General features: G+C 38.6%; 1 protein-coding gene across 2 annotated transcripts in view; it reads right to left on the bottom strand.

Moving 5' to 3' along the window:
* MFN1 (mitofusin 1) overlaps nt 1–24,489 on the bottom strand; it is a 161,433-nt gene that overhangs the window by 97,535 nt on the left and 39,409 nt on the right. For both annotated transcript variants that reach the window (XM_053710163.1, XM_053710162.1), the window contains exon 10: nt 15,276–15,397. In XM_053710163.1, the coding sequence (XP_053566138.1) occupies nt 15,276–15,397 (122 nt within the window). The remainder of the gene's footprint in view (nt 1–15,275; nt 15,398–24,489) is intronic.

Below are 24,489 nucleotides of genomic sequence, written 5' to 3'. Positions count from 1 at the left end.
CCAGAAATGAAAGTGTGCGCTTCAAGCCGGAAGAGCCATAATGGAAAAGCCACTGCCTGACAGAAAAAAAAAGTCAGAGCCGGCAAGAGACCGCAGACATTTTACGCAATAGCGTAGGCAAACTAAATTGCTCACCGCTCCTGGTCTCTGTTCCATTTACTGCTGTAAATTATACACAACGCGTTTCGCCCTCTTATGGGCTTTATCAAGATCTTGATAAAGCCCATAAGAGGGCGAAACGCGTCGTCGTGTTGGCAGGACTACCCCTTGGCATTCATTACATGCTACTATCTACACATATTGGATTCCTTAACATAACTCGGGTTATAAATAGTGGAACTTTTTTCTAATTTGAAGAATCTCTGTTATGGTTTGTGGTTTGAATGAGTTTTGAATATTCACCACAGTGCCCACCTATCTACAACATTTGTTTATACCCTTGCGTGCATCAAGCACTAAGTGCAGGGTGGATGTGAGAGAACCGCGCCTGTGAAGTTTAGAAATAAGCGCAAAGTTTTGGCCTCATTCCCTTACCGGAACTTTATCTAGTGACGTCAGACGCTGAAAAAACATAATTTATGTAAGAACTTACCTGATAAATTCATTTCTTTCATATTAGCAAGAGTCCATGAGCTAGTGACGTATGGGATATACATTCCTACCAGGAGGGGCAAAGTTTCAAAATGCCTACAAATACACCCCTCACCACACCCACAATTCAGTTTAACGAATAGCCAAGAAGTGGGGTGATAAAAAAGTGCGAAAGCATATAAAATAAGGAATTTGAATAATTGTTCATTATACAAAAATCATAACCACCACAAAAAAAGGGTGGGCCTCATGGACTCTTGCTAATATGAAATAAATGAATTTATCAGGTAAGTTCTTACATAAATTATGTTTTCTTTCATGTAATTAGCAAGAGTCCATGAGCTAGTGACGTATGGGATAATGATTACCCAAGATGTGGATCTTTCCACGCAAGAGTCACTAGAGAGGGAGGGATAAAATAAAGACAGCCAATTCATGCTGAAAATAATCCACACCCAAAATAAAGTTTAATGAAAAACATAAGCAGAAGATTCAAACTGAAACCGCTGCCTGAAGTACTTTTCTACCAAAAACTGCTTCAGAAGAAGAAAATACATAAAAATGGTAGAATTTAGTAAAAGTATGCAAAGAGGACCAAGTTGCTGCTTTGCAAATCTTATCAATCGAAGCTTCATTCCTAAGCGCCCAGGAAGTAGAAACTGACCTAGTAGAATGAGCTGTAATCCTTTGAGGCGGAGTTTTACCCGACTCAACATAGGCAAGATGAATTAAAGATTTCAACCAAGATGCCAAAGAAATGGCAGAAGCTTTCTGGCCTTTTCTAGAACCGGAAAAGATAACAAATAGACTAGAAGTCTTTCGGAAAGACTTAGTAGCTTCAACATAATATTTCAAAGCTCTAACAACATCCAAAGAATGTAACGATTTCTCCTTAGAATTCTTAGGATTAGGACATAATGAAGGAACCACAATTTCTCTACTAATGTTGTTGGAATTCACAACTTTAGGTAAAAATTCAAAAGAAGTTCGCAACACTGCCTTATCCTGATGAAAAATCAGAAAAGGAGACTCACAAGAAAGAGCAGATAATTCAGAAACTCTTCTGGCAGAAGAGATTGCCAAAAGGAACAAAACTTTCCAAGAAAGTAATTTAATGTCCAATGAATGCATAGGTTCAAACGGAGGAGCTTGAAGAGCCCCCAGAACCAAATTCAAACTCCAAGGAGGAGAAATTGACTTAATGACAGGTTTTATACGAACCAAAGCTTGTACAAAACAATGAATATCAGGAAGATTAGCAATCTTTCTGTGAAAAAGAACAGAAAGAGCAGAGATTTGTCCTTTCAAAGAACTTGCGGATAAACCTTTATCTAAACCATCCTGAAGAAACTGTAAAATTCTCGGAATTCTAAAAGAATGCCAAGAAAAATGATGAGAAAGACACCAAGAAATATAAGTCTTCCAGACTCTATAATATATCTCTCTGGATACAGATTTACGAGCCTGTAACATAGTATTAATCACAGAGTCAGAGAAACCTCTTTGACCAAGAATCAAGCGTTCAATCTCCATACCTTTAAATTTAAGGATTTGAGATCCTGATGGAAAAAAGGACCTTGCGACAGAAGGTCTGGTCGTAGCGGAAGAGTCCACGGATGGCAAGAGGCCATCCGGACAAGATCCGCATACCAAAACCTGTGAGGCCATGCCGGAGCTACCAGCAGAACAAACGAGCATTCCTTCAGAATCTTGGAGATTACTCTTGGAAGAAGAACTAGAGGCGGAAAGCCTGAGGATCCCGGGATCTGGACAGATACCTGGGAAGTTTCTTGTTTAGATGAGACGCCATCAGATCTATTTCTGGAAGCTCCCACATTTGAACAATCTGAAGAAATACCTCTGGGTGAAGAGACCATTCGCCCGGATGCAACGTTTGGCGACTGAGATAATCCGCTTCCCAATTGTCTATACCTGGGATATGAACCGCAGAGATTAGACAGGAGCTGGATTCTGCCCAAACCAGAATTCGAGATACTTCTTTCATAGCCAGAGGACTGTGAGTCGCTCCTTGATGATTGATGTATGCCACAGTTGTGACATTGTCTGTCTGAAAACAAATGAACGATTCTCTCTTCAGAAGAGGCCAAGACTGAAGAGCTCTGAAAATTGCACGGAGTTCCAAAATATTGATCGGTAATCTCACCTCCTGAGATTCCCAAACTCCTTGTGCCGTCAGAGATCCCCACACAGCTCCCCAACCTGTGAGACTTGCATCTGTTGAAATTACAGTCCAGGTCGGAAGCACAAAAGAAGCCCCCTGAATTAAACGATGGTGATCTGTCCACCACGTTAGAGAGTGTCGTACAATCGGTTTTAAAGATATTAATTGAGATATCTTTGTGTAATCCCTGCACCATTGATTCAGCATACAGAGCTGAAGAGGTCGTATGTGAAAACGAGCAAAGGGGATCGCGTCCGATGCAGCAGTCATAAGACCTAGAATTTCCATGCATAAGGCTACCGAAGGGAATGATTGTGACTGAAGGTTTCGACAAGCTGAAATCAATTTTAGACGTCTCTTGTCTGTTAAAGACAGAGTCATGGATACTGAATCTATCTGGAAACCCAGAAAGGTTACCCTTGTCTGAGGAATCAATGAACTTTTTGGTGAATTGATCCTCCAACCATGATCTTGAAGAAACAACACAAGTCGATTCGTATGAGATTCTGCTAAATGTAAAGACTGAGCAAGTACCAAGATATCGTCCAAATAAGGAAATACCACAATACCCTGTTCTCTGATTACAGACAGAAGGGCACCGAGAACCTTTGTAAAAATTCTTGGAGCTGTAGCTAGGCCAAACGGCAGAGCCACAAACTGGTAATGCTTGTCCAGAAAAGAGAATCTCAGGAACTGATAATGATCTGGATGAATCGGAATATGCAGATAAGCATCCTGTAAATCTATTGTGGACATATAATGCCCTTGCTGAACAAAAGGCAAGATAGTCCTTACAGTTACCATTTTGAACGTTGGTATCCTTACATAACGATTCAATATTTTTAGATCCAGAACTGATCTGAAGGAATTCTCCTTCTTTGGTACAATGAAGAGATTTGAATAAAACCCCATCCCCTGTTCCAGAACTGGAACTGGCATAATTACTCCAGCCAACTCTAGATCTGAAACACAATTCAGAAATGCTTGAGCTTTCACTGGATTTACTGGGACACGGGAAAGAAAAAATCTCTTTGCAGGAGGTCTCATCTTGAAACCAATTCTGTACCCTTCTGAAACAATGTTCTGAATCCAAAGATTGTGAACAGAATTGATCCAAATTTCTTTGAAAAAACATAACCTGCCCCCTACCAGCTGAGCTTGAATGAGGGCCGCACCTTCATGTGGACTTAGAAGCAGGCTTTGCCTTTCTAGAAGGCTTGGATTTATTCCAGACTGGAGATGGTTTCCAAACTGAAACTGTTCCTGAGGATGAAGGATCAGGCTTTTGTTCCTTGTTGAAACGAAAGGAACGAAAACGATTATTAGCCCTGTTTTTACCCTTAGATTTTTTATCCTGTGGTAAAAAAGTTCCTTTCCCACCAATAACAGTTGAGATAATAGAATCCAACTGAGAACCAAATAATTTGTTACCCTGGAAAGAAATGGAAAGTAGAGTTGATTTAGAAGCCATATCAGCATTCCAAGTTTTAAGCCATAAAGCTCTTCTAGCTAAAATAGCTAGAGACATAAACCTGACATCAACTCTGATAATATCAAAAATGGCATCACAGATAAAATTATTAGCATGCTGAAGAAGAAGAATAATATTATGAGAATCATGATCTGTTACTGTTACAAAAAGTTGAAGCTGCAGCAACATCAGCCAATGATATAGCAGGTCTAAGAAGATTACCTGAACACAGATAAGCTTTTCTTAGAAAGGATTCAATTGTCCTATCTAAAGGATCCTTAAACGAAGTACCATCTGACGTAGGAATAGTAGTACGTTTAGCAAGGGTAGAAATAGCCCCATCAACTTTAGGGATTTTGTCCCAAAATTCTAATCTGTCAGACGGCACAGGATATAATTGCTTAAAACGTTTAGAAGGAGTAAATGAATTACCCAATTTATCCCATTCTCTGGAAATTACTTCAGAAATAGCATTAGGAACAGGAAAAACCTCTGGAATAACCACAGGAGATTTAAATACCTTATCTAAACGTTTAGAATTAGTATCAAGAGGACCAGACTCCTCTATTTCTAAAGCAATTAGTACTTCTTTAAGTAAAGAACGAATAAATTCCATTTTAAATAAATATGAAGATTTATCAGCATCAATCTCTGAGACAGAATCCTCTGAACCAGAAGAGTCATCAGAATCAGAATGATGATGTTCATTTAAAAATTCATCTGTAGAGAGAGAAGTTTTAAAAGATTTTTTATGTTTACTAGAAGGAGAAATAACAGACATAGCCTTCTTGATGGATTCAGAAACAAAATCTCTTATGTTATCAGGAACATTCTGCACCTTAGATGTTGAAGGAACTGCAACAGGCAATGGTACATTACTAAAGGAAATATTATCTGCTTTAACAAGTTTGTCATGACAATTAATGCAAACAACAGCCGGAGGAATAGCTACCAAAAGTTTACAGCAGATACACTTAGCTTTGGTAGTTCCAGCACCAGGCAGCGATTTTCCTGAAGTATCTTCTGACTCAGATGCAACGTGAGACATCTTGCAATATGTAAGAGAAAAAACAACATATAAAGCAAAATTGATCAAATTCCTTAAATGACAGTTTCAGGAATGGGAAAAAAATGCCAATAAACAAGCTTCTAGTAACCAGAAGCAAAGAAAAAATGAGACTGAAATAATGTGGAGACAAAAGCGACGCCCATATTTTTTGGCGCCTAAATGCTTTTTGGCGCCAAAAATGACGCCACATCCGGAACGCCGACATTTTTGGCGCAAAAGGACGTCAAAAATGACGCAACTTCCGGCGACACGTATGACGCCGGAAACAGAAAAGATTTTTTGCGCCAAAAAAGTCCGCGCCAAGAATGACGCAATAAAATGAAGCATTTTCAGCCCCCGCGAGCCTAACAGCCCACAGGGAAAAAAGAGTCAAATTTTAAGGTAAGAAAAAAGATTGATTCAAATGCATTATCCCAAATATGAAACTGACTGTCTGCAAATAAGGAATGTTGAACATCCTGAGTCAAGGCAAATAAATGTTTGAATACATATATTTAGAACTTTATAAATAAAGTGCCCAACCATAGCTTAGAGTGTCACAGAAAATAAGATTTACTTACCCCAGGACACTCATCTACATGTTTGTAGAAAGCCAAACCAGTACTGAAACGAAAATCAGCAGAGGTAATGGTATATAAATAAGAGTATATCGTCGATCTGAAAAGGGAGGTAAGAGATGAATCTCTACGACCGATAACAGAGAACCTATGAAATAGACCCGTAGAAGGAGATCACTGCATTCAAATAGGCAATACTCTCCTCACATCCCTCTGACATTCACTGCACGCTGAGAGGAAAACCGGGCTCCAACTTGCTGCGGAGCGCATATCAACGTAGAATCTAGCACAAACTTACTTCACCACCTCCATAGGAGGCAAAGTTTGTAAAAACTGAATTGTGGGTGTGGTGAGGGGTGTATTTATAGGCATGTTGAGGTTTGGGAAACTTTGCCCCTCCTGGTAGGAATGTATATCCCATACGTCACTAGCTCATGGACTCTTGATAATTACATGAAAGAAATCCCAGTCGGATCCACTCGAGGAGGATACCGAACAGGGAAGGTGAACCTCATACGATCAGGAGATCGTGGGTAAAGTACATTGCAAAGAACTTTGACTGTATTACCTTTCTCAATATGCTGGGTATCAAATCCTCCTAAGGAAGTGTGGAACATATAAAGTTTTATTGGCAGTTCTACCTCATTTTTTGATTGGCAGCTTGGTGGTATTCTATCTATCTACACTTTGGACTTTATCTAATATTACTGTTTTTATACGTCTTTTAGAGACCCTTACAGATTTTAAACATATTGTGCAATAGATTCATTTTGTACTTAGCGGTCTCTACGTAAAGTTTCTACGTTAAAGTTTTTAGATCTGTGCATGTTATAGGATAACCATTTTAGAGTCATATCAGTGTAGTATTTTTAAATATTAATTTTATATAGTGCTCTTTGGATTACCTATTTGGGGAGACGTCCCTTCTATGTGTTATATGTATGTTTTAATAAATGTATATTTATTCTACCTGTAAGTGTTGATACCTTTGGCTTTTTTAGCGCCTCCCTTATATTCTCTTTTATTTTTTAATCTTTCCTGTGACAACTATAGGGATATTGTCATTTAAGGGGGAGTTTGGTATCTCTTTGTCCTAGCGCACCTTAAACACATATTTTTATTCACATAGCAATTGTGCCTGCCCACTGCCAGAAATGAATCCTGTACCCAGGATTCTAGTCCCATATTGATGCAGAGAGATTGGGCAGCAGTCTCAGATTAACCCCTTTAGTGCCAGCCCCAGAAGACAAAAGGCACTTACCTGCACATCCAACTGTCCGACAGGATGACAGCACACACGGTGTGAAAGGACGCCACTCCTTACTGAGACCTGTGTAACAAGAGAAAGAACAGAGTAAACCTACAGCAATCTGTTAGGAAAACGCAGTGAGGCCCACCTCACAAGTTCTTAACTGTTTTAAAGCCACCACTACCCTACTGAAGAGATTGACGTGGACTATGGCTAGACCAAAAAATCTTGCATGTAGCGAAAGAATTCAAATTTTCTTCAGACACCAAAACTTCACATCCTCCATTGACAAGGCAAAGAGAATGAATGGGGTTTGTGGGAAGGGGAGTGATACTTAACAGCTTTACTAATACAAATATAAACGCTAATAGGTAATAAATGTCAAACTCCTCCAAAAAAACTACACCTGTATAACAGTTCTATTAGTACAAACTGAGAATTAAAAAATATAGAGGAGCGCTCAAAAGGCTAAAGACATTAGTGTTTATTCTTTAAAATACACACAAAACAATAATAAAATAAGAGTGTGCTCTCTTATGAAACCAAACAATTTCAACAACTTTGTGTGTTATTTTTCGTTTCTTCTTACAATAATAATATTGTAAGAAGAAACAAAAAATTCTGGGATCTTTTTTCTACAATATAAAGATATGTTATACTTTTGGATACATAAATTGCCAAAAAACTGTTACAGTTTGAATCTAAGAGTAACGAAGTTCAAGGCATACTATTGGCTAATAGAATAATACGTGTTTGAAAAACAGAAACAAAGTTGTTGAAATTGTTTGGTTTCATAAGAAGTGGTTCATTTTTGAAACATTGCAGTAGTACTATAAGTTGAGAGCAATATATATAGATTCAATGTTAGAATTTTAATACAAGTGTGATTGTGTACTGAGTGCACACAATTATTTTATTATTGTTTTGTGTGTATTTTAAAGAATAAACACTAATGTCTTTAGCCTTTTGAGTGCTCCTCTATATTTTTTAATACTTAACAGCTTTGCTGTGGTGCTCTTTCTAATTTACTAAATTTGGCTAAATGTTACCACCAATCAGCAAGTGCTATCCACGGTTCTAAACCAAAAATGGGCCGGCTCCTTAGCTTAGACTCCTGCTTTTTCAAATAAAGAAAGCAAGAGAACGAAGAAAAATTAATAGGAGTAAATTAGAAAGTTGCTTAAAATTGCATGCTCTATCTGAATCATGAAAGAAAAAAAATGTGGGTTTAGTATCCCTTTAATACTCACAGCCATGCAAAGAAACAAAGGCTGTGCATAAGGGGTTAAGCATTAAAGCAAACATACTGTAGATCAGGGTTCTTTAAACGACGGGTTGGGACCCATTACTGGGCCACAGCATCATGTTTACTGGGTCGTGAATTGTGTGTGTTGTAGGAGAGTTTTTGTGGTGTGTGTTGTACGAGAGTGTGTATGTTATGAGAGTGTGATGTATGAGTGTGTGTGTGGTGTGTGTGTGTTTTATGAGGGTGTGTTGTGTGGAGTGTGTGTGTGTTATAACCTTTTACAACACTTTCAAGTTTGACTACAATCAGGAATAAAGTATGCACACATTTTAGTCACTTCGCCAAAAATTGCAGCTATCTTGTACATTACTTCAGAGATTTCAGACCAAGCATAAAAATAGGGTCACAAAGGTATGTGGTATCATTGTACTGGGTCTTGAGGAAAAAAAGTTTAAAGAACCCTGCTGTAGATCACTTTCAAATTATGTTTGTTTAAAAGTCTAGAACTGAATGAAGCTGACCACTTTTTTTTTGAGAACAATAAAGAGGGCTTGCCCAATCCAGTTAAAATTGGAAGGATGATCTAGTCCAGGAGTTATTGAATAATTTGCAGAAAATAATGTTTTTACTTTAACAAGATAAAAAAAAAAGAATCCTGAAATAGCAAAAGAACTTTGATGTGGGAGGTTTTAAAAAGTCTATCATATAAACTAGGTAGGTGTATATATTTGTTTTTCGCCATCCTATATAATAAAAGGCCAGGTATGTTTGTCCGAAGCTGTCATGCGGAATAGAGACTGCGCGAGGACAAACATACCTGGCCATAACGAATGATCGGTCAGTGAGGATCAGACAGCAAAGAGGTTGAGCGGGAACGGGCGTGTTGGGGGCGTGGCCGTGCGGAACCACTGCACTGCAGAAAATGCTTGTGTACACGGGCTTTAGTGTTGCAATTTTTCGCTAATAAATCCGGTGCTGAAGATAGCTAGTACTGCAGACCACAGCCATATTGAAAATATATTCACATAACCAATAGAAACCATCTTTACCCAGAGTATCTGAAAAAACTTGCTATACCATTGAAAATGCCATCACTGACTTAGGATATCCACAAGCAATAGCAATAGACAGCACGCATAAAGGCTAGTGTAGGTCTAGGTAACAAGATAATGCAGATCCTTATTTTTGTGAACATGTGCCAAACACAAGGCAATTATAAGGCAATTATGGAACACCGTTACAAATCGCCTTCCTCACTGAGACCTGGCTGAACCCTGCATCAGCGCCGGACATCGCCATTGCAATACCTGACGGCTACAAGATCTGCCACAAAGACCGCAGCAACAGACCTGGAGGAGGCATCTCCATCATCCACAAACATACCATCCAAGTCACAACCAGCTCTGACGACCACTCACCAGGTCTGGAACACCTACACTTCAAGATCCAGGTTAACCCCAACACCACCCTCTGCGGCATACGGACCTCTTTCCGCCTTCTGCGACTCCATCAACGACCACATTGGACCCCATGCCCTCACCTCAACGGACTACATCATATTCGGTGACCTCAATTTCCATCTTGACAACCCTAACGATCACAACACCTCCACCCTCCTGGAAAATCTTGGAACCATCGGACTGAAGCAACTCGTAAACTACCCAACCCACGCAGTCGGCCACACCCTCGACCCGATCTTCTCCGCAGGCAACCACATCTCAGTCAATCACATCCCCGAACTCCTCTGGACTGACCACCACTGCATACACTTCTCCTTCAGCAAACCCACTACCCACCTCCAGCACTACCACCCGCCCCGCAGAAGCTGGAACAACATCACCCAAGACCAACTGCACCGCACCCTAAACAAATCCTCCCCACCTACCTCCATAGATGCCAACTCCACTGCCCACAACCTCCACCGTTGGATCACAGACTGCTCCAACACTCTCGCCCCCCTCAAGAAACCGTCCAGCCGCCAAACCATCAACAAGGCCAGCTGGTTCACCCCGGCCCTTCAGGACTCCAAACACCACTGCAGACGATTGGAAAGAACCTGGAGATCCAGCAAGACCCTTCTGGAAAAAGCTGCCTTTAAGGAAGCAATCACCACCCACTACCACCTCATAAAAACCGCCAAAAAACAGCCATCCAAGGCAGAATCAACTCTAATGCACACAACAGCAAGGAGTTGTTCTCAGTCATCAAGGAATTCTCTAAACCCAACAGCGACACCGCCGACATCCCACCTTCCAGGACCTCTGCGATACCCTCGCTGCACACTTCCACCTCAAGATCCTAGACATCTATGACAGTTTCACACCTCATAACGCAACCTCCACCACCCACCCCCCTACACCCCACCAAAATTTACCCCCACATGGACTATCTAGAGCCCCCTTACCACAGAGGACACCCTCAAAATCATAAAATCCATCCACTCCGGCGCACCCTCGGACCTATGCCCCCATCACATATTCAACCAAGCAAGCGACACCATCGCCCCTGAACTCCACCGCACCATCAACCGCTCCATCAAAACCGGCACCTTCCCGGATGTCTGGAAGCACGCGGAACTGAAACCCCTGCTGAAGAAACCCTCGGCAGATCCCACGGACCCGAATAACTACCACTCCATCTCTCTACTCCCCTTCCCGGCCAAAGTCATAGAGAAGTCCATCAACTTGCAACTTATTGACCACATTGAGGCCAACCACACCGTGGACCACTCCCAATCCGGGTTCAGAAGCAACCACAGCACTGAGACCGCCCTTCTCGCCGCCACAGACGACATCTGCGCCATGCTCGACAGAGGAGAAACCGCCACCCTCATCCTCCTAGACCTCTTAGCAGCATTCAACACTGTCGACCACAACACCCTCTGCACCCGCCTACACGACGCCGGCATCTGCAGCAAAGCCCTGGAATGGATCACCTCCTTCCTCACAGGCAGGACCCAGAAAGTCAGGCTCCCGCCCTTCTCCTCCAAACCCGCACCAGTCAACTGCGGTGTGCCGCAAGGCTCTTCGCTGAGCCCCACCCTCTTCAACATCTACATGGCCCCTCTCGCAGCCATCGTCCGACACCACAACCTCAACATCGTCTACTACGCCGACGACACCCAGTTAATCATCTAACTCAACCGAGATCCCACCACTGCCAAAAAGAACGTCAACGAAGGCCTGACAGCAGTCGCCACCTGGATGAATGACAATCGGCACAAACTGAACACAGACAAAACTAAAGTCCTTCTCCTCAGACGCAATAAATCTGCATGGGATGACTCCTGGTGGCCCACAGCCCTCGGTTACTCTCCAACCCCAACCGACCACGCAAGAAATCTAGGCTTCATCCTGGACTCTACACTTTCCATGGACCGACAAATCAATGCCATCACCTCAACATGCTTCCACATTCTCTACCTGCTACGGAAAATTTTCAAGTGGATCCCTACCGAAACCAAGAAAACAGTCACCTACGCCTTCGCCAGCAGCTGGTTGGACTACGGCAACGCACTCTACGTATCCAGAGCGCCTCAGCCAGACTCATCCTCGACATCCCTCGCCAATGCCACATAACCGAACACCTAAGGAACATTCACTGGCTCCCCATCAACAACAGAATCACCTTCAGACATGGAACACCCTCCCGCTGCACCTCAGACAATCCACCTCCCTTACAAAGAAAGGACCTCAAAACCTGGCTCTTCGACTAAACGCCCATCCCCTCCCCCTATCCACTTCCCTTAGCACCTTGAGACCCTCACGGGTGATTAATTCCAATAGATAGATAGAATATACAACTTAAGGACGGTCACTATTTCAAGAATTTAAAAGGACATTGTACTGTAATGTTGTCTCTGCTTTAAAAAGGACATAAAACCCAAAAGTTTTCTTTCATGATTCATATAGAGAATACAAATTTAAACAACTTTCCAATTTACTATTATCTAATTTGCTTTGTACTCATGGTATCAATTGTTGAGATGCATACCTAGGTAGGCTGAGGAACAGCAATGCACTGCTGGGTGCTAGCTGCTGATTGATGTCTACACATAAATGCCTGTTCTTATTGGCCTACCCGATATGCTCAGCTAGCTCCCAGTAGTACTGATGCTTCTTCAACAAAAGGATATCGAGAGAATGAAACAAATTATATCAAATAAGTACATTGGAAAGTTATTTAAAATGGTATGTTCTAAGTCATGAAAAAAAAAATGTTCAGTTTCATATCCCTTTAATGTATTCCCATTGGTCTGTTTAACCTGCTGGAGAGTATCAAATTGTTTACAAATAGCCCATTACCTTTATTTTGTCATCAATTACATTACCAATGGGGGGTGGAAGAGAGTGGTTATACAATTTTCCTTTTTAATTACTTTCTATATGTATTGACCATTGTGCAACGACAGAGTGATAAGATAAGAAGGCCTTAACATATAAAGGATTAGAAAAGAGTAGGAGCTCTGCTGTTTCTGTAGGCTCAGACCATTTATGTGGGCATGTTCTTGAGAACAATGGGTTGAGGTTTCAATTAGCAAAGGCAGATAATTAATATAAAAAAATAAACAAATGATCAATTACTGTACATTATATACTCTGCAGCTACAACAACAAGGCACTGGGAACACATTATTGGGAAAACAATTTTAAAGTACAATGTCCCTTTAAAAAAGAAACCCATTATCTCATAAGATAAGGGTAAAAAAGCCTAAGTGCTTTATTAAAAAAAAGGTACATCCAGCTGTACATGGGGAAGAAGGTACTTTTTTAGCTAAGAGAACAGGCACATACAGATGTCATGGGTTTGTAACTAGCAGCATTTACATTTTATGCGAAATGTGAAACAAAATATGATTAAATGCTTGTATGAAAAAGCCAGACAGGATGCCAAATTTGTTTTTAAAACAACTTCAAATATAGAAGCACTCAAATTCATTTGGTATAGAAGGGTTGTGAGTCATGCAGAGGCAGTTTGTTCAGTTGCACGAAGTGTGCTGTACTGGAGAATTTCAGCTGAGGGTAGAGAGAGTCCCTCACATCAAGAACAGGGTTGAGCTGGACCCTTACATTTATATTAAAACCTTCATGTGAGTAAATAATGTAAGATTACTCTATTTTATTTCATACTCATTGGTAACTTGTACTTTTATTGCAAAATATTATATATTGTTATTCACATTTGTTAATGAATGTAATAAAAAAGGGTACCATTACGTTTAGTGATGTATATTCCATTTTATCAAAAGCCGATACAATTTAAATAGGTATAGGAAACAAGGACAATGGTACCTATGGGACACAATATAATCCTATTTGCGTACTTTTTGTGGAAGAAGATGAATTACACAAAACATGTTATTTCTGTATTTCAAATATTAGCGGAGACTGTGTAGACACTGTATACAATCTCTTTACTTATAAGTTCCATTGTAGCGTATTGAAAGACAGAACAAGATAAAGCAACCACGCATCTTGACCAATAGATGGCAGTACTGCAATTCTAAAACTGACAGTCAATGCCATTAAATCAATTCAATGATTACGAAACCCAATTATGAAACCCAGTTATGAAACCCATTTTTTTTTTCATGATTCAAATAGAGCATGTGATTTTAAACAAATTTCTAATTTACTTCTATTATTATTATTTTTTTCTTCGTTCTCTTGGTATCGTTTGCTTAGAAGCTGGCCCATTTCTGGAGGACTAAATAGCAGCACTTTTGTAAGAATGTTATCCATTTACAAGAGGACTAGATGGCAGCACTATTTCCAGATGCCTACCTAGGTACCTCTTCAATACAGAATATCATGGCAACATTTAATAGAAATAATAGAAGTAAATTAGAAACAATTTTTTTAATTGAATGCTCTGTCAGAATCACAAGAGAAAAAATTCTCATACAAATATTAGAAGAACAGAAAAAGTTAACCAGCAATCATTAAGTCCACAAGTGCAATACAAACCAAAACGGACTTTTTGCACACTCAAGTAAAGCACTGTTCTATAGATAGCGATAATCCACTGAAACGTTTTTAAAAACAGAACCAGTACGCCTGTGCATATGATCTTTAAATGATGAGGCATATTTGTTAGGAATAATAGTGCTAACACATAATAGTATGGAAATATCAGCATCAAACTAATAATACGATAAAATGCTTAAACATGGACGATGGACAGAACGACTTACTCTAAAAATATATTAACAGAACTAAAGTCCTTAATGTTTTCCTTAAATTTACATTGTAATACACAAGTTACAATTCATTAGAGTGTGTAATTTTGCGCCTTACTCATATTATCTAACTACAGTTTTATTCTCTGCAAATATGGAAAGAGAGAAATAACAATTGGATAATTGCTGTTAATTTCCATACATACACCTTTACTAGTTTTCTTTTTTAAAAGACACTGTTCAAAAATAAACTTGTTTTGTTATTTGCTCACTTTCTCTTGGATTTATTTACCAACCATAATAAGCAACTAATATATTACCTATCTCCTCACAACTATCATTCTCACATTTGCAGTCCCCACCTCCTATTTCCCATCCTCCTACCCATCTAGATTGTAAATTCCCACGGGAAGAGGGCCCTCAATTTGCCCTGTATTTGTCTGTAAAATGTTGTCTTTTATTGTATTGTTTCTCCGTTGTACTTTTATCTTTGTACCCATGGGCAGCGCTGCGGAATCTGTTGGCGCTTTATAAATAAAGAATAATAATAAAATAATAAAATATATTCTTCTAATTTAATAAGCAACAAATATCTAGGCCTCTCCTTTTGCATTTGTATATGAATTCTTTGTTACGCTATTGGTTTGAAATATCTACTCGCTGTAAAGGGTTTAACATATTTCTGAAAATACTAAAATAACATCAAATATAATAGAAAAATGGTGTTCTTACCTTTTCTCGGCTGCTGCCACGTTAATTGAATCCATAATGGCTTTCACTGTATCTGTTATTTGTTTAGCTCTAATAGTGTGCTGCTCAAACTTTGTTTTCACTGCTGACTGCGAGATACACTCCTGTGGGACCCAAGTCACAACACATTACTGTGATTCCATCCAAACCAAGTCAGGAATAACATAAGGCAGAAGGCAACAACCAGTGCCCAAGGAAAAAGATATGCTGCTGCCACACAGCTCAACGTGGAAAAATAAGAGAAAAAGAAAGAAAAAAAACACAAACACACAACATAATAAAACAAAATGATGGCATACAAAATAATGACAATATAATGCAGCAGTATCTCTATTTATGGCCTGCTTCTCCACAGTAATGTGCATTTCTAAGAACTGAAAACCAAAACAATTCTGAAAACAACAATAGCCACAGTAAAATAATAAAGGAAATGTTTTTTTGTGCTTAATGAGAAAAGTTATTTTAAAATGAATATTGTTTCTGGCCACTATGAAATGGCTTTCCAAGCTCCACCCACTGATTACATCATGATCTGTGCTGCATATGGAATCCAATTTACAAAAGGCTCAATAGTTAGATTGAACAGACTGTCAATGCATTTCAGGTACAAAGAATATTCCAGCCACCAAACTTCTTTAAAAGACCTTTATTCTCACATGGGGTCCTCAGCAAAATTACAACGTTTCAAGCCTCAACAGGCTCTTAATCATGTATAATTGAACATACACAGGTACACGTCTTTATATATCCTCACCTGTTATTCAACATCCTGTGTTAAGCTGATTGCACAACAGTGCAATCTTGTGGATGTAACAATTCAATGTAACACAGAGTTTATCACAGGAAATGAATAAATACATAACATTAAAAAACATATACTTGTATATAGATGTACATAGATGTATATGTTTTTTAATAAATGTTTTGTTTATGTATTTATTCATTTCCTGTGATAAACTCTGTGTTACATTAAATTGTTACATCCACAAGATTGCACTGTTGTGCAATCAGCTTAACACAGGATGTTGAATAACAGGTGAGGGTATATAAAGATATGTACCTGTGTTTGTTCAATTATACATGATTAAGAGCCTGTTGAGGCTTGAAACGTTGTAATTTTGCTGAGGACCCCATGTGAGAATAAAGGTCTTTTAAAGAAGTTTGGTGGCTGGAATATTCTTTGTATTTGGATTGTTTGGGACCTGGCAAGTCCTTAATTCCGCGCCCCACTATAGAAGAAAAAGGTGTGCTGTTTTTCCTAAACTTTTTGGTGTCAATGCTATTCAGCAGAGTGCCTAGATGTAGCCCAGATCGTGATGTCATCAATGGGCGGAGCCTGGCAGCCATTTGAAAGTGGCCAGAAACAATATTCATTTTAAAATAACTTTTTTACCATTCCTGCTGCATGATATATAAAGGGTCACAGGAGGCTACTTGCAGGTTATTCTAAGGTAAAGCTTTAAGATGACTAAGGTGTAGACTGTCCCTTTACAGACAGAATAGAAGATTTATTGGCCAGCTTGGGAAAGCAAATGTGGCAACATTATATGGAAACCAATAAAAATAAATATCAGCCTAACAAGAAGATAAAATGGATAGTAAAGTTAAAATTAAACTGTTATGGTGCAGACAGAGCATGCAATTTTTAACAACTTTCCAATTTATTTCTGTATATAATTTAATTCTCTGTCTTGGTATCCTGTGTTGAAAAGCATAACTAGGTATGCTCAGGAGCAGTAATACACTACTGGGAGCTAACTGATGACTGCACATATATGCTCATTGGCTCACTCAATGTATTCAGCTAGCTCCCAGTAGTGCTTTGTTTATAAAGTAGAGAAGGAGAGGGAGACACAACGTGCAGAACATTTCTTTACAAACAAATCTCTAGAGTCTAACAAGCAAGTACTCTCCGTTATCACTTGACCATACAGGAACATAATAGAAGCTTTCAATAATGTTTTATTTACAGGATCGACTCCCGACTGACCTGACTATTGTCTGGCAAAGGAGCATAGGCAGTAAAGGCAGCAAACATATCAGATGACGTTTTACTAGATCTGTTTATTTTCTTTCACATCCCCTGTCCTTCCACCCAAAAATCCTTAGGCATTAGTCACAGAATCTCTTCAAGAGAGCACAGCATTATAATGCCTGTGTTCCTTTAAAGCAGAGTTTCCCAAGCCCAGTCCTCGGGACCATTAACAGGCCAGATCTTTATAATATCTTTACTAGAGCACAGGTGAAATAATCAGCTGATCAGTGACCATGGTTACTAGCCTGCTCTCACCCATCAGCTGATTATTTCACCTGTGCTCTAGTTAAGATATAATGAAAATCTGGCTAGATAAGGGTCCTGAGGACTGGAGTTGGGAAACACAGCTTTAAAGGGACACGAAACCCCAAATTTATTTGCATTCTCATATTTACTTTGTTCTCTTGGTATTCTTTTGAAAAGCTGGTTGGTAGGCTTAGGAGCATGCACGTGTCTGGAGCACTATATGGCATCAGTTTTTTTAACGCATTTTTACCAATGTTATTCAGTGTAAAAAATGCTGCCATCGAGCTCTAAAAGCATTCTTGCAAAACTGCTGCCGTATACTTCTCAATAAGCAAGCCCTCTACTTACCTAGGTATTATCTTCAATAAACAATACCATGAGAATGAAGTCAATATGGCAATAGAAGGATGCTGGGTATTATGTCGCTCTAACTAAGGGCACACAGGAGAACGCTGTAATTTGCCTTTAGGTGATCTAGCAGAAGAAGCTCAATGTTTTCACCAGGTTTAAGCTAAAAGTCTCTATTCTAACCACAAATTGAATAAATAATCGGGTTGAAAAAAATTAAATATATTTGGAGTAACTTTAATACTATTTCTAGTAATCTAACTACAAAACCAAACTAGAAATTGTATTACTATAAAAAAATATTCTATAAAAACATGTATACTGCAGGTCTACCTTTCCTTTCCATTAAAGTTTTATTTTCAAAACACTTTTTTGTACTCCGTTTTGTGAGATGCAGCTTTGACTTCATAAAAGTTTATTAAAAAGGGATGAATAACATCATGGTATTAATGCGTCACAAATCACATTCTTATTAAAAGACTAAACTAGCTTGGGGTTGGGCAGTATGGCTGATTAATTCCTATTCATTTCAGTTTTCCTGGGTTTCAAACAAATCTTCAAGAAAATATTTTAACCCCTTAACGACGCATGTCGTACAGGGTACGTCTTACACAAACTGGTCTTTAAAGACCAGCGACGTACCCTGTACGTCGTCAGGGGTTTCAAGCGGCTGGAAGTGATCTAAGCGCAGTACAAAAATGAGATTGCTGGGAGAGGGTGGTGGGTGCAGAGGAGGGGGGAAGAATACTTTATAAAAGTGATCTGGGAGGGGGGCAGCTACACTACAGAAAAAGTTAGGTTTTTTTAAATTAAAAAAAAAGTTATTTTATTGCAAAGTGGGTAGTACTGCCAGTACCCAAAATGGTGGTTAATAGTTAGTGGGGGAGGGTTAGAGAGCTCTTTGGGGGGGGGGGGGGGAAATCAGGGAGTTTGGGGGCTAAGGAGGGATCCTACACAGCAGAATATGATTTTTTTAAAAATAATAATTAAAAAAAACAACTTATTTTAGTACAGGCAGACTTTCTGCCAGTACTTAAGATGGCGGGGACAATTGTGGGGTGGGGGAGGGAAGAGAGCTGTTTGGGAGGGATCAGGGGGTGGGATGTGTCAGGTGGGAGGCTGATCTCTACACTAAAGCAAAAATTAACCCTTCAAGCTCCCTACAAGCTACCTAATTAACCCCGTCACTGCTGGGCATAATACAAGTTTGGTGCGCAGTGGCATTTAGCGTCCTTCTAATTACCAAAAAGCAATGCCAAAGCCATATAAGTCTGCTATTTCTGAACAAAGGGGATCCCAGAGAAGCATTTACAACCATTTGTGCCATAATTGCACAAGCTGTTTGTAAATAATTTCAGTGAGAAACCTAATATTTATGAAAAAGTTTGTGAAAAAGTGAACAATTTTTTTTATTTGATCACATTTGGCGGTGAAATGGTGGCATGAAATATACCAAAATGGGCCTAGATCAATACTTTGGGTTGTCTACAAAAAAAAAAAAAAATGTATACATGTCACGGGATATTCAGGGATTCCTGAAAGATATCAGTGTTCCAATGTAACTATCGCTAATTTTGAAAAAAAAAAAATGGTTTGGAAATAGCAAAGTGCTACTTGTATTTATTGCCCTATAAACTTACAAAAAAAAAGCAAAGAACATGTAAACATTGGGTATTTCTAAACTCAGGACAAAATTTAGAAACTATTTAGCATGGGTGTTTTTTGGTGGTTGTAGATGTGTAACAGATTTTGGGGGTCAAAGTTAGAAAAAGTGTTTTTTTTCCATTTTTTCATCATATTTTATAATATTTTTTAATAGTAATTTATAAGATATGATGAAAATAATGGTATCTTTAGAAAGTCTATTTAATGGCGAGAAAAACGGTATATAATATGTGTGGGTACAGTAAATGAGTAAGAGGAAAATCACAGCTAAACACAAACACTGCAGAAATGTAAAAATAGCCCTGGTCCTTAAGGGAAAGAAATTGAAAAATGGCCTTAAATTAATTAAAAATAAAAAAAGAACCACTGACAACTGAAATAAAACTAAAATCACAAAAATAAACACACAAAGGAAAATAAAATTGTAAATAGAGTTGTTGTTTTCCAAAGAAGTAAATCTAGAGGTCAGCAATGACTAACAAGAGGTTAAGAGGAAGCTGCACGCTGTTAGAGCTAGATTAGAAAGGAGCTAACATTTAGTAAAAACTGGAAAAAAATAGACATAGGTTAGTAACAAGACAACACCAAACAAAGCAGGAATAAACTGCACACTTAAAGGGACAGTCAAGTCCAAAAAAAAAAAAACTTTCAATTTTTCAAATATGGCATGTCATTTTAAACAACTTTCCAATTTACTTTTATCAACAATTTTGCTTTGTTCTCTTGGTATTCTAGTTGAAAGCAAACCTAGGAAGGCGCATATGATAATTTCTAAGCCCTTGAAGGCCACCTCTATTTTATTTACTTTTCACAGCAGGGGAGAGCAAGCTCATGTAGGCCATATAGATAGCATTGTGATCATGCTCGTGGCTAGTGGCAGACACTGCACTAATTGGCTAAAATGCAAGTCAATAGATAATAACTAAAAGTCATGTGATTAGAGGCGGTCAGAAGATGCTTAGATACCAGTTGGTCACAGAAATAAAAAGTGTATTAATATAACAGTGTTGGTTTTGCAAAATTGGGGAATGAGTAATAAAGGGATTATCTATCTTTTTAAACAACAAAAATTCTGGTGTTGACTGTCCCTTTAAATGGGCAGTGTACTGTAAAATTGGTTTCCCTCTAAATGTGTTTACAATAACTTGTTATAATGGCTGTATGGTTTACATTGTATGTGAAATTTCTTCTTTAAGGTAGATTTTTTTTAATATGAAATAGCTGTCTCTGCTAATTGAAACCACAACCTTATCTAATGGGCTGAGTAGACCTCATTAGCTTATCTCTCTATATTTACACACAATCCTTTTATCTTATCTATTTATACACATTGAAATTAATACTTGGAGAAAATAGAAAATTAACATTTTATTATCCCTCTATCACACGACCAATGGGGGTAATATCCTTTAAACCTTCTTGTTTATATAGATTTTTCTATAACCAATGGAAGTAAATTGGAAAGTTGTTCTATCTGAATAATGAAAGTTTAATTTTGACTGAGTGTTCCTTTAAGAACTAACATTTTCAGTATAGGTGGGAATCCAACAAGCAAAATTGTGCTTTCAAATTACAAAATAAAGGTAAACAATTTAATACATTCCAGCACGTAGAATGGATCATTGGGAACACATTAAAAGGCAAAACAAATCCAGTACACTGTCCCTTTAACTCTTATGCAGGCCTGAAAACATGATGACTAATATTTATGAAGAGAGGGAAAAGGAAGTACTCAATTTTAAATTACAAGAGTTTCTCAGCACTATCCATTAAAACTATGGTGTTTTAAATTATATAAATCCATAGAATAATTGTTCACGTTAATTTGTATTCTAAAGGTTTAATAGTGCTTGGTTGAAATCCAATGAGGTCTCTTAAAAAATTCACAAATATGTTCTAGAAGAGCCAGTTTTCATTATTTTGCCGATACCTTCTACTGTTTAAAAGGAGTTTCTTTTAACTCACTTGTGCCATAGCTAAAGTGCAACCCATAGTCATGAACAGAAGACTATTTCATAGTGAAGTAAATTCTAATGGTCACAGAGAGTGGAAGAAAATAGATATACTGAAGAATTCTTATAATTTGAGCTTGAGCACGCAGAAAAGTGGAGAGTGCAGCCTATTTAGCCATACATCTCATTAGGTTATTTTGAATGTTAATATAATGTATTGTAGAACATGTTCTACTGGAAAATTAAAAGAAATCATAAAAAAAAAAAAAAAAAAAAAAAAAATCAGACTATCTACCCGAAATCATGCTTTACACATTTATACTTTTGAATCTGCCATCCTTGTATAGATGTACTTTACAGTAACTAATATTTGCAAATAATTAAAACAAAATGTATGTAGAAAAACATACATTTATGGCCAGAATATGAGTGGAGAGCAAATTCTTGCATGCAAGCGATTAGGGGTTTATCACAGGGTTTGCACTCGTACGGTTTACCACTGGTAAATGTGATCGCTTTAGCACAATCGCAATTTAAGCTAGAATGATTACCACGTTCTCAGAGCTCTGGTTAACTGTTTCGTGAAACAAAAAAACATAATTTATGTAAGAACTTACCTGATAAATTCATTTCTTTCATATTAGCAAGAGTCCATGAGCTAGTGACGTATGGGATATACATTCCTACCAGGAGGGGCAAAGTTTCCCAAACCTCAAAATGCCTATAAATACACCCCTCACCACACCCACAATTCAGTTTAACGAATAGCCAAGAAGTGGGGTGATAAAAAAGTGCGAAAGCATATAAAATAAGGAATTGGAATAATTGTGCTTTATACAAAAATCATAACCACCACAAAAAAAGGGCGGGCCTCATGGACTCTTGCTAATATGAAAGAAATGAATTTATCAGGTAAGTTCTTACATAAATTATGTTTTCTTTCATGTAATTAGCAAGAGTCCATGAGCTAGTGACGTATGGGATAATGACTACCCAAGAAGTGGATCTTTCCACACAAGAGTCACTAGAGAGGGAGGGATAAAATAAAGACAGCCAATTCCTGCTGAAAATAATCCACACCCAAAATAAAGTTTAACGAAAAACATAAGCAGAAGATTCAAACTGAAACCGCTGCCTGAAGTACTTTTCTACCAAAAACTGCTTCAGAAGAAGAAAATACATCAAAATGGTAGAATTTAGTAAAAGTATGCAAAGAGGACCAAGTCGCTGCTTTGCAGATCTGGTCAACCGAAGCTTCATTCCTCAACGCCCAGGAAGTAGAAACTGACCTAGTAGAATGAGCTGTAATTCTCTGAGGCGGAGTTTTACCCGACTCAACATAGGCAAGATGAATTAAAGATTTCAACCAAGATGCCAAAGAAATGGCAGAAGCTTTCTGGCCTTTTCTAGAACCGGAAAAGATAACAAATAGACTAGAAGTCTTACGAAAAGATTTCGTAGCTTCAACATAATATTTCAAAGCTCTAACAACATCCAAAGAATGCAACGATTTCTCCTTAGAATTCTTAGGATTAGGACATAATGAAGGAACTACAATTTCTCTACTAATGTTGTTGGAATTCACAACTTTAGGTAAAAATTCAAAAGAAGTTCGCAACACCGCCTTATCCTGATGAAAAATCAGAAAAGGAGACTCACAAGAAAGAGCAGATAATTCAGAAACTCTTCTGGCAGAAGAGATGGCCAAAAGGAACAAAACTTTCCAAGAAAGTAATTTAATGTCCAATGAATGCATAGGTTCAAACGGAGGAGCTTGAAGAGCTCCCAGAACCAAATTCAAACTCCAAGGAGGAGAAATTGACTTAATGACAGGTTTTATACGAACCAAAGCTTGTACAAAACAATGAATATCAGGAAGAATAGCAATCTTTCTGTGAAAAAGAACAGAAAGAGCAGAGATTTGTCCTTTCAAAGAACTTGCGGACAAACCTTTATCTAAACCATCCTGAAGGAACTGTAAAATTCTCGGTATTCTAAAAGAATGCCAGGAAAAATGATGAGAAAGACACCAAGAAATATAAGTCTTCCAGACTCTATAATATATCTCTCGAGATACAGATTTACGAGCCTGTAACATAGTATTAATCACAGAGTCAGAGAAACCTCTTTGACCAAGAATCAAGCGTTCAATCTCCATACCTTTAAATTTAAGGATTTCAGATCCTGATGGAAAAAAGGACCTTGTGACAGAAGGTCTGGTCTTAACGGAAGAGTCCACGGTTGGCAAGAGGCCATCCGGACAAGATCCGCATACCAAAACCTGTGAGGCCATGCCGGAGCTACCAGCAGAACAAACGAGCATTCCTTCAGAATCTTGGAGTTTACTCTTGGAAGAAGAACTAGAGGCGGAAAGATATAGGCAGGATGATACTTCCAAGGAAGTGATAATGCATCCACTGCCTCCGCCTGAGGATCCCGGGATCTGGACAGATACCTGGGAAGTTTCTTGTTTAGATGGGACGCCATCAGATCTATTTCTGGAAGTTCCCACATTTGAACAATCTGAAGAAATACCTCTGGGTGAAGAGACCATTCGCCCGGATGCAACGTTTGGCGACTGAGATAATCCGCTTCCCAATTGTCTATACCTGGGATATGAACCGCAGAGATTAGACAGGAGCTGGATTCCGCCCAAACCAAAATTCGAGATACTTCTTTCATAGCCAGAAGACTGAGTCCCTCCTTGATGATTGATGTATGCCACAGTTGTGACATTGTCTGTCTGAAAACAAATGAACGATTCTCTCTTCAGAAGAGGCCAAAACTGAAGAGCTCTGAAAATTGCACGGAGTTCCAAAATATTGATCGGTAATCTCACCTCCTGAGATTCCCAAACTCCTTGTGCCGTCAGAGATCCCCACACAGCTCCCCAACCTGTGAGACTTGCATCTGTTGAAATTACAGTCCAGGTCGGAAGCACAAAAGAAGC

Source organism: Bombina bombina, chromosome 4 (assembly GCF_027579735.1).
Source record: "Bombina bombina isolate aBomBom1 chromosome 4, aBomBom1.pri, whole genome shotgun sequence".
In the NCBI taxonomy this organism is placed as follows: domain Eukaryota; kingdom Metazoa; phylum Chordata; class Amphibia; order Anura; family Bombinatoridae; genus Bombina; species Bombina bombina.
Note: the sequence above shows the minus strand (reverse complement) of the source record. Positions and strands in the feature narration are given on the sequence as shown.